At 40.5% G+C, this 10,605-nt stretch overlaps 1 protein-coding gene across 1 annotated transcript in view; it reads left to right on the plus strand.

The window, feature by feature from the left end:
- Positions 1-565: 565 nt before the first annotated feature.
- Positions 566-10,605, plus strand: part of LOC109511595 (protein crumbs homolog 1-like) — a gene marked incomplete at its 5' end in the record, with an annotated part of 16,176 nt that continues 6,136 nt past the window's right edge. Inside the window, 5 exons of the mRNA XM_019862791.1 lie at positions 566-736; positions 826-939; positions 2,077-3,006; positions 6,021-6,583; positions 9,360-9,525. Of these exons, the coding sequence (XP_019718350.1) occupies positions 566-736; positions 826-939; positions 2,077-3,006; positions 6,021-6,583; positions 9,360-9,525 (1,944 nt within the window). The remainder of the gene's footprint in view (positions 737-825; positions 940-2,076; positions 3,007-6,020; positions 6,584-9,359; positions 9,526-10,605) is intronic.

The raw sequence follows: 10,605 nt of genomic DNA on the forward strand, positions 1-10,605 counted from the left end.
GCCCTATCAACTCGCATGTCCGTCTTGGCAAAAGTTTTACGCCGGATGCCCTTCCTGACGCAACCCTCCCCATTTCTCCGGGCTTGGGACCGGCACCGGGGAACAGTGTACCCCCAGGGGAGGGCACTGCTCCCCAGCGGCTGGGTTTATATTAGCCTACTATCAAAATCTTTTTCCATTTTCAAACATTTTTTTATAAAGCTCCAGGGAGCCACTAGATGTTGCTAAAGAGCCGCATGCGGCTCTGGAGCATCGTGTTGCTGATCCCCGGTTTAGTCAGTAGTTAACTCTGCTTTTGGTATGATCTTCGTTTTATAATGGCTGCGCAGAGCTCACAAAGTTATTTGTTAGGTGCATTCACCAAGACACATTCAGTCGGGCAGAAAACCCTTTCAGGTTACAATTGGTTCCTGCTAGTAATCACCACTATATGGCCTAGGAACAGTAACAGAGAAACAATTTGTCAATCTCACGTGCTAAGGGCTCGTAGAGGAAGATAATCATCGTAATTTTGATTCACGACAACCACAGTATTGACATTTGATTTTTGTTTTGCTCCATCCAGGTTATGAAGGCACAAACTGTGAGATTGACACCGACGAGTGTGCTGAACATCCTTGTGACAATGATGGGGAATGTTTTGAACGTTCAAATCTGAGTCACTGGGAGCTTGATTGGGAACGAAGCTATGCAAATGCAGCTGGATATATTTGCCAGTGTCAGTCAGGGTTTGCAGGTAAGTGACACAATGAAAAATGATCACCAAAAATACATAACTCTCCTCTCTATGTAAACTTGTAAAAACCTGTACTGTATTGATTACAGGACAGAACTGTACCATTAACATTGATGAGTGTGACTCTGAACCCTGCCATAATGGAGGCACTTGTGCAGATCAAAAAAATGGTTATGTTTGTACCTGCCCTGCCGGGTTTTCAGGTAAGAGTTCGAACTGATTTGTACTATTCGTAACTTAAAATGATCCAACAAACACAATAAAAGTTTATTCTTACAGATATGAACGAATTCCCTAAACAACAGAAAATGAGTGCAGTGTATTTTGCTGCCTCGGCTACTCGTGTATTTCTTATTCAAATACAGTACATCTATTTGGTATTATGGATTCCTTTAATAGAGTACATCACGGCATTAAGAGTTTACCAAAAGGAACTTTAGTTTCAGCAGCGCTGCAGAAAAAAGCAACTATAGTCAGGCTAGGGTCTGAGGCATGCTGCAATTTTAGCAAAAAATAAAAATAAAAATAATTGACACCCTTAAAATATTTACGATTTTCCTGTATTAAGACTTCAATGTACTTCAATTTTCAACAAGATGGAGCACTGCCCCATTGGCATTTCGGGGTTCAAGCTTATCTGAACAAAAATGTGCCTCAGCAGTGGATTGGTAGCAGAGGTGCTAAAGATCTCGCTCTCTGCGTTTGGCCTGCCGGTCACTTATACCTCACTGTGTGTAGCTTTTTCTTTTAGTGGGATGGTCCACCCACTTCAAGCAAACATCAATGACATGAAAGATAGAATAACCGCTCGGTCACTTAGACCTCACTGTGTGTAGCTTTTTCTTTTAGGTGGGATGGTCCACCCACTTCTAGCAAACATCAATGACATGAAAGATAGAATAACCGCAAGATTCTGAGGCACGTTTCGGAAGAATTCTCAAATTGGCTTGGTGTTGTCTGTGCTGTCAATGGTGGCCACATTCAGCGCTTGAAAACACGAAATAAAAACTCGAGTGCCGCTTCTCCACAGAAGAATTCTCATTTCAAAAATTGTATTATTTTCATGGCATTTTGATTCATTTTAATGGAAAAAGATAATTTAAGATTTTTTTCTGCTTACGAGCTTGTTCAACCTTGTACCTCAAGGCACCACTGTAGTATGGAAAAAAAAAAAAGGATAAACCTACTTCCTTCACAATCCTCTTTGCTGATCTTAAACCGCTTAATTACACAACTACTACAACATGTACAGGGCCTATTGTTCATAATTGAAACAAAAATCCATGCCAATTGTATTTCAAATGATCTTCAATTACATTTCTGTTTACATCCTCCCTCAGGTTTTCTTTGTGAAATGAATATTGACGAATGTGAAAGCCAGCCCTGTCAGAATAATGGCTGGTGCGAAGACGACATTGCTTCCTACAACTGTCACTGTCCTGAGGTCAATGTTGGTTATTGGCCATGGGGAGGCAAGGACTGCAGTGTTAAGCTTTCGGGCTGTGTCCGCCATGAATGTCAAAATGGAGCCACCTGCTACCCGTGGTTTGATGGAGTTGAACATGGCCACACCTGTTTGTGCCCTCATGGCTTCATGGATGAGCAGTGCTCTACGCTAACAACATTCTCTTTCTCTTCCCCGCGGTTCATTTTTATTAACGTTTCTCAAGAGATGATCCAAACTGAGACCCAAAATAATGAATTTGCAATACAGTTCCGCTTCCGGACAACATTGTTTGATGTGTTACTCTTTTACAGAGGAGATGTTGACACCTATGTCCTGATCGAGATTGTGGATGGTTTCCTTCACACAAAAGCACTTTCTGATGGAGCTGAAGTGAATTTGACCTTTCCTGTCGTTGTTAATGACGGGTTTTGGAGAGATATTCATGTATTTGAGCATAACAAAGGCATTCGTTTGATAATGAAAGGACCTGGCTGTTACAGAGATAACTGCATAGCTGGAGATGAATCACCTTTCCATACATTGGAAACCCTCTCGCATATATATGTTGGTGGAGCATCTGAAGAAATGTTACTTAACTCCCTAAGTGAGGCAAACTTTATTGGATGCATGGAAGACTTAAAGATCGACACCCAACCGATCCTCCTTCAATCATTTCAAGAGAAGGAAGTACAAAATCATGGATGTCCCAAGACCGAATGGTGTAAGCCTGATCCCTGCTATGGGAATGGACATTGTATGGACCTGTGGACCAACTACCGCTGTGACTGCCAGCGTCCCTTCTATGGTGAAAGATGCACTGAAGGTGAGCAGTTTTTCCACTACTTTTTCAGAAAGACAACACTGTATCACACTAATTCTAAGAATTATATTTAGGGGTGCACATAACAAATTTGGTCTGCTCTTCAAAGCAGCACCAGCACCAGGTTCTGACCAAACCAAATGTTTTAGGATTTTATAGGTCTTATAAAAAGACATTCCATTTATAATACAACTGATGTTTGTCATGGAGTGCGTGATGATAGGGGACCAAAAAGCAAGAAGGCAGGAGAAGCAGGGTGCACTGAACAAAGTATATCAACAAAAACACAAGGGTGCACTGGAAAAACTAAATTGAAAGACCCAACATAGTCCTCAAAAAGCCCAAAATTCAAAGTAAGCACAAAACTGTTAGGGTTTGGATGTGACCACAATAGCACGACAACAGGCAGGTAGAGTTGAAGCCATCACTTGGAGTAGTTTATTAAGGAGTCTCAGCAAAGTCACTCAGGAAGCAGCACGAAGAAGCCACAGGGGAAAATGTCCACAGGAAACAAAACCCTCACTCAGGGAGAAAACTGGGACTTACTTCAACTCTCAGGGGGAAGCACACGGAGTCCACAAGGGAATGTCCACACATGGAACAAGAAACTGCATGTGATGCCAACAGAGCTCACTGAGGTGGTGACAGCACGAACTTGCACTGAGGAATGGTTTGAGAGCCAATATATACCAGTCCAATCGAGCAGATTGGCAACAGGTGGGTAATGAGCTGACGAGTATCAGGTGTGAGGTGCAGAGCACCCTGGCTGAGGAGACTGCATGGCTGGCCCCTCCCTAACAAAAACAACACTATGACAACCAAAAACCATGACAGTAAAAAAAACCCCAATAAACCAAAGTAACAAACAAAAACCCATGACAGAAGCACAAAACGACGTGACAGAAAAAAAAAAACATGACAGTAAGACAACGATCCATCAAAGACTGACACAAACGATGGAACTAAATAGGAGCAAACTGACAAGACAACAAGGAACACCTGGATGAGACAAAGGGTTGATTGGTTAACACAAGGTACCCGGATGGCAAGAACAGGTGGAGAAAAAAAAAAGAGACGCAAGGAAACAAAACCAAACGTAATCTGAACAAAAAACAGAATCACATCAGTGTTGGGATGTTGCTGTGACCCTCAACGAATGTAGTTTCGAGTACAGGGCCACAGAATCAGCTGATTTGTGATTATTCTCGAAGGTAGAGGTCCCCAATCTTTTTTGCACCACAGACTGATCGTAGCAGCCTCACAGCGAGACAAAGATGCACATAAAGGCTGCCACCCAGATGGCGGCCGCACTACACCACTTTATTTGTGCGGTACAAGCCAAGCCGCTGAAATCAACTGAACTGAGAAATAAAGAAAAAAGAAAAAATGAGCTCATTGGAACAAATCGTTTGCTTCAAAAGAAAAATGTTATGTGCTTGGTACGCAAATGTGGAGTGATGGACGAAACTGGTGCGTATTTGACATTTTCAGTGTGTGAGGGCACCTACACACCACTTATGTACACCCCTGATTAAATTCCATGTCTATGACATCGGCAAATATTTATTTATTTATTTTACGTGTAATATAAACATGTTTGATTTATCCTGGGATGTTTTTTCAAGTAGGGGTTGAATGAATTCAAATTTTTTTCGACTCGGCGCAAAGTTGATGATGGTCGAGTCGATTTCGACGAATCAATGACATCACAGTTTCGTGATATTTGATGACTGCTGTCCGAGCCTCTAAATGCACAGACTCATTCATCCATTCACATCCAGATACCATCATGGCCTCATAAGCACAATAAAACTCATAATATATATTCATGTAACACAACTACAGAGTCATAGCTCACTAGAGCAGGGGTGTCAAACTCATTTTTGTTGTGGGCCAGATTTTAGTTACAGTTTCACTTGGAGGGCCGTTATGATTTAAACCATATAAATAAGTCAAGAATAACGGTTGATTCTTCAATTGTTTAAGTTACTGTATTAAGGGGTTTGGTAACAAGAAAATGCTTACTCTTATTACAAATGAGAATTAGAAATTTTGGGAGAGATTTTAGCAAGCATTATGAAAGTTGCCATCCTCAATTTGCTTTCGCGGGCCGCATAAAATTATGTGGCGGGCCAGATCTGGCCCCCGGGCCTTGAGTTTGACACCTGTGCCCTAGAGTATATAAGAGGGGTTTGCAATCTGTGGCTCTCTGGATTTACCGGTACTTTAAATTTATTTAAATCATTCTTAAATGCAATTCTAAATTTGAAGATGATGGCACCTTTGTTTTTGTTGTTGTTGCTCAATATATGCATCACAAGCACCGTGTGCCACCAGGCCTCAACATTTATTGTGTTATTCGACTCTTGAAAAGTCCAAGAAAACTTTCTTTTTCAAAATATTTTGAAGATATAACATGCAGAAAAAATAAAACTATTCTCGGGAACAGCTCATTGAGTTCACAAATGCAAAACTAGTTGTTGTTGTTTTTTTTTTAATACATACAGATAAAAACATTTAAATCATATGTGTAGAGTTATTCTCAATCTAATGTAGATGTAATGTATAAGGGTTTTGTGGCACCCTGTGCTTTTCTTTTTCTGTGGCAGACACAGCATTTAAGGCTGCTGACCCTTACAATTGCATATAACAGATAATAATAAAAATATTATCGGAGGAGAGAATGCTTTGCAAAATTGTATTCTAGCAAATTGTAGTTGTGTTACATGAATTGCTGCAAGAGTTTTATAAAGATCCAAGTAACTGTGAGATCAGCAAGGTATCTGTGATTGGATGAGTGCGTCACGGGCGGGACCAGCAGGACCACGACAGTGAGGCACCGCTGCTAGTTTGTAGCGCAAACCTATCACCTATTAATTTCAGCGAGGTGTCTGTGTTATTGCCAAACAGGTTTGTTTGCCGATTAATCGAGATGTTGACAATTTGGTTCAATCCTTACTTGTTGTTACCATTGTCTTTTTTTGACTGTGTTCAAACTGGAAATGTTTCCTTGACAGAATTACAGTCCTGGACATACAGCCATGAGGACAGTGTGAGTTTTAGCTTGTATGATATCGGCAAGAGCCATGGGAGGGACTTTCAAGTGTCCTTCTTTTTGAGGTCACGAAAGATGGACGGGCTGATCTTTCAGCTGAGAACACCCAAGGAAGAAGTCTACTTTTCCATTTATCTAAATATGGGGAGAATTTTTATCAGCTCTCGGACCAACAGTTCCCCCTTAACAGCTCCCGTATTTTTGACAACGGGAGAGAAGCAATTCCTTCTGGTAGAAGTCCAGCAAAGGCACGTTATCTTTGCGCATGCAAGTCTTCGTTATGGAATAGGGACCATACCTGATGTGAGCATTAAGAGCGGGGATCAGGCTTACTTAGGAGGACTACCGGAAAACTGGGACTCTAATCCTTGGGGGGGGCATTATAAAGGTTGCATCCAGGACTTTCGTTTGGATTCAATGCATCTGGAGGTGGATACATGGAACGATCAAAATGGAGAGGACATCTATTTATCAAGTGAAGCTGAAAATGTCAAGAGAGGCTGCATCAGCGATCAGACTTGCAAGGTGGGAAAGATGTATGTCATGTCCGTTGTTACAGAAGTAACATTTAATTTCTGCTGCATTGGAAAAAAAAATAACAATCACAAATATTTTGATTCCGATTGAAATCACGAGTCATAAAACGATTAAACATTGATTTCATTCATTAATCTGATTTGTATTTTTCTCAACTACTAAAACTAAAACAAAACAACAAATACTGACTTTTCCTGTGCATGTTAGCCTTTTAGGGGCAGCGTGGTGTTGTGTTTCGATTTACACATTTATGAGATAAGATTGTGAGTTGTGATTGAGCTCAACTAATATAACTACTTTTTCACAGATTGTTAAAAATTGTACCTTCGCATTTTGTTTTGTTACCTGTGTGTAAATGTGTTTCCACAGTGTTTGTAAATATTTGTTATTTGAAGGAATATTCCTAAAGTCCATGCTAATTTCCCGTTTGCATGTCAATGGGATATTACATTGACTTTGGCATTAGCGCTAGCAATGTTAACGAAGCATGCTGTTGCATTTAAAAATATAATGTGTGTAATTCTTTTTATTGTGTGATTAGTTTTATGGTAAATGTTTATGTTCAAGTTTTTCTTTTTATCTTGAAAAGGCTGACCACAATCAGAATCCCACGTTATATTGTAGCCAAACGTATAATCCTGGTGTATTAATGGCCTTGTAAATTGCTGTTGTGCAAACAGAAAGTTTTGTTTCCATGACTATCGTTCTTCTATGTACCGTACATACTTACGGCGGAAATCTTCTTTATATAAAGAAGAAACAACAGTAGTCATGGCAACTAACTTTCCACCAAAATTCTACCTTTGGCTTAAATGTGATGCAGGATTCTGATTAAGGTAAGATATTTTAAAAGAGGAAATCAACTCCAACATTTTCTCAACAATAATATTGTCTGTGCGGTCCAATGAGTCTTAAAACAGTACAGTGGTACCTCTACTTACGAACATCTATTCATACTAAATTTTCAAGTTGCGAAACGCCTTAACAGGAAAATATTGCCTCTAGTTAGGAAAGAAATTTCAAGTTATGAAAGGTAAAAATACAGAATGGGGATGCTCATCAGAGCTCCGAGTTTCTTGAATGCAACATACTGATAGCTGCTCTGCCATTGGCTACGAACGAGAATCATCCTGGCATCTCATTGGCTACGAAGGACCTCTACCATATGCGTCTAAGACTGTAGATAGAAAAACAGATAGATATGTGTCTTTGTTAAAAGAACGATTGTTAAACGCCTCCAAAAACAAACGTCCTTGGATCGGTTCGTGACAAAACGCCAGGCAAAAACCACTTCTGAGAGAGAACATGAACTAAAGAGGGCAAAAAACGGTGAGGATGCAGTTAGAAGTTAAATGACTATCATTTTTATTCTTTGTTTTTTACATTATGCACAACTCTCATTTATTGTGCAATAATCTAATTGTAACATGTATTTGTTACATAGTTTGATGCATTTTTCTGCTTTAGAAAAGATTTATGCCTGAATTTTGGGGGGGCTTGGAACGGATTAGGGTATTTCCATGGAAAACGCGTCTCTTCTTACAAAATTTTCTAGTGAAGAAATTTCTTCCAGAACCAATTAATTTCGTAAGTAGAAGTACCACTGTATTCTGAATAATATTGTGTTGAGCAACTGTGATGCAATTTTCAGTTGATAGCGAGTGACAAAATGACTGCCCTCTGAGATGGAAAAAAATGGGTGGATTTTGCTGCTTAATTCATATTCCACAAACACAATATTAATCAGAATACTGTTTTTAGAAGAGCAGAACATATTTGAAATGAGCGAGTCACCACTAGCTGTATCTGTTCACACACCTAAATTATCTATACAGTATCTGTACTCGGGATGGGAGCAGGGGTAACCCTTAGTGGGCGTGGTTTACCCAGGAATGGGTGGGGCTTAAATCTGTACATTATCATATCTGAAACTGACATGGATTGATCATAAAAGGGTTAATAAATATTCTTAATTTTATGAATGAAAATTTGAGGATTTTCTTTCAACACGACTACACATCATGATGAGTTGGACTTATTTCATGCTCATACTCGGCAAAATTGCACTCTCCATAACAGAAACTCGTCTGAAACGAATACCCGGCCGGCTCAGCCTTCAAACATATTGTAAAAAAAACATTTTTGAGTTGACTTCCCCTTTAACATGAAAAAAAAAGGTTGGGATAGGGTCCAGTATGCCTGAGGCTCGGATAATGGATGAATGGATGGATGGATGGAAGATAAAAAGAAATACTTTAACTTGGTGCTTGGAACGTATCAGCTGTGAAAAGTGAGGGAATGCTGTTTGCTAGGTAATGACAACGAATGGGTAAATGTGACAGCTTTACAGCTTCAGAAAACTTCCTCAGTTTAAGAATGTCAATTTGACTCAGATGCTTGTGGAGGCTCTCAGTCGTACAGGAAAGTTCCATCGTAGAAAGGGTTCTGTCAGTCGTCATCTGTACCTGTGGGTAAAAAACAAAAAAACAAAAAAAAACAAAAAGAAACGTCCTTTTTTGCTTTTTTTTTTTTGTTTTTTTTGTTTTTTTGTTTTTTACCCACAGGTACAGATGACGACTGACAGAACCCTTTCTACGATGAATTTGACTCAGATGGAACAAGGCGTTTTTAAAAAGCATTTAAAACCTAACTTTCGTACTTCAAGCATCAACCTTTTGGACAAAATGTTCATTTTCTGTCTCACGTATCCTACATGTGTCACATTAATCAAGTAATCAAGTCTCAAAATTGTTTTTCTCAACAGATGAGTCCTTGTCAAAACGGAGGCGAATGCACATTCTCATTCAATGACTTCACATGTTTGTGTCCGGAGGACTACACAGGCGTTACTTGTGAAACTCGAATATGGTGTGTCAGCGATCCTTGTTTAAATGGTGGCTACTGCGTCAACCTCGTTAATAGATATGAATGTAAGTATCTTTATCTATTGCTTGAGCTATACACAGTGCCATGAAAAAGCATTAGCCTGCCTTCTTGAATTCTAATATTTAATTAATTATCACAGCTAACTCTTTCGGATTATTGAGCCAGTTTTTATTTTGCAAAAAAAGAAACAACCCAAGTACTGTAAATACAAAATGCAGTTTGTAAACCAGGCAAGGCAAGTGTATTTGTATTTCACCATCTGTACACAAGGGGGAGGCACAGTGGGTGACTGGTTAGCACGCTGGCCTCACAGTGCAGAGGTGCAGAGTTCGATACTGGCTCTGGAACTTCCTGTGTGGGGTTTGCATCTTCTCGCTGTCCTTGTGCGGATTTTCTCTGGGTACTCCGGTTTCCAAAAACATGCCTGGCAGGTTAATGGAACACTCTAAATTGTCTCTCGGTGTGAATGGGAGTGCGGATGGTTGTTCATCTATGTGTGCCCTGCGATTGTCTCTCAACCAGTTCAGGGCGTACCCCGCGTACTGCCTGAAGGCAGCTGGGATAGGCTCCAGGGGACCCGCGATCCTGACAGTATTAGGACAGTTTTGACCACTAAGAAACATCAATCATAGCAAACAAAAAACAAATTCTCATAAAAAATTACAATAATAATAATGATAATTGGGCGGCCCGGTGGGTGGGCGGGTATATAGTGCGTCGACCTCACAGTGCAGTGGTACCGGGTTCGATTCCAGTTCCGACCTTCCTGTGTGGAGTTTGCATGTTCCCGTGCTTGCGTGGGTGTTCTCCGGGTACTAGGGTTTCCTCCCACATTTCAAAAACATGCATGACAGGCTAATTGAACACTCTAAATCAGGGGTGCCCAAACTTTTTGGAGCGAAGATCTACTTTTCGATCAACCAACCTCCCGCGATTGACCCGTTACAGTGCACGCGCGCATACGCTCGCACGCACGCACGTACACACCATGCCATGATGAGCAATAGCCTGACGCTGAGGCATGCGATGCACTTAGGCAGCCTGTTAATGATCGTAGCTCACGCGTACTGTTTTAAAATGCTTCTCTTGGCCCTCCAGATTCCCATTCTTTGCCCATCCCCTCG

The sequence above is a fragment of the Hippocampus comes genome, unplaced genomic scaffold (assembly GCF_001891065.2).
Source record: "Hippocampus comes isolate QL1 unplaced genomic scaffold, H_comes_QL1_v1.1 scaffold223, whole genome shotgun sequence".
Taxonomy (NCBI): Eukaryota; Metazoa; Chordata; class Actinopteri; order Syngnathiformes; family Syngnathidae; genus Hippocampus; species Hippocampus comes.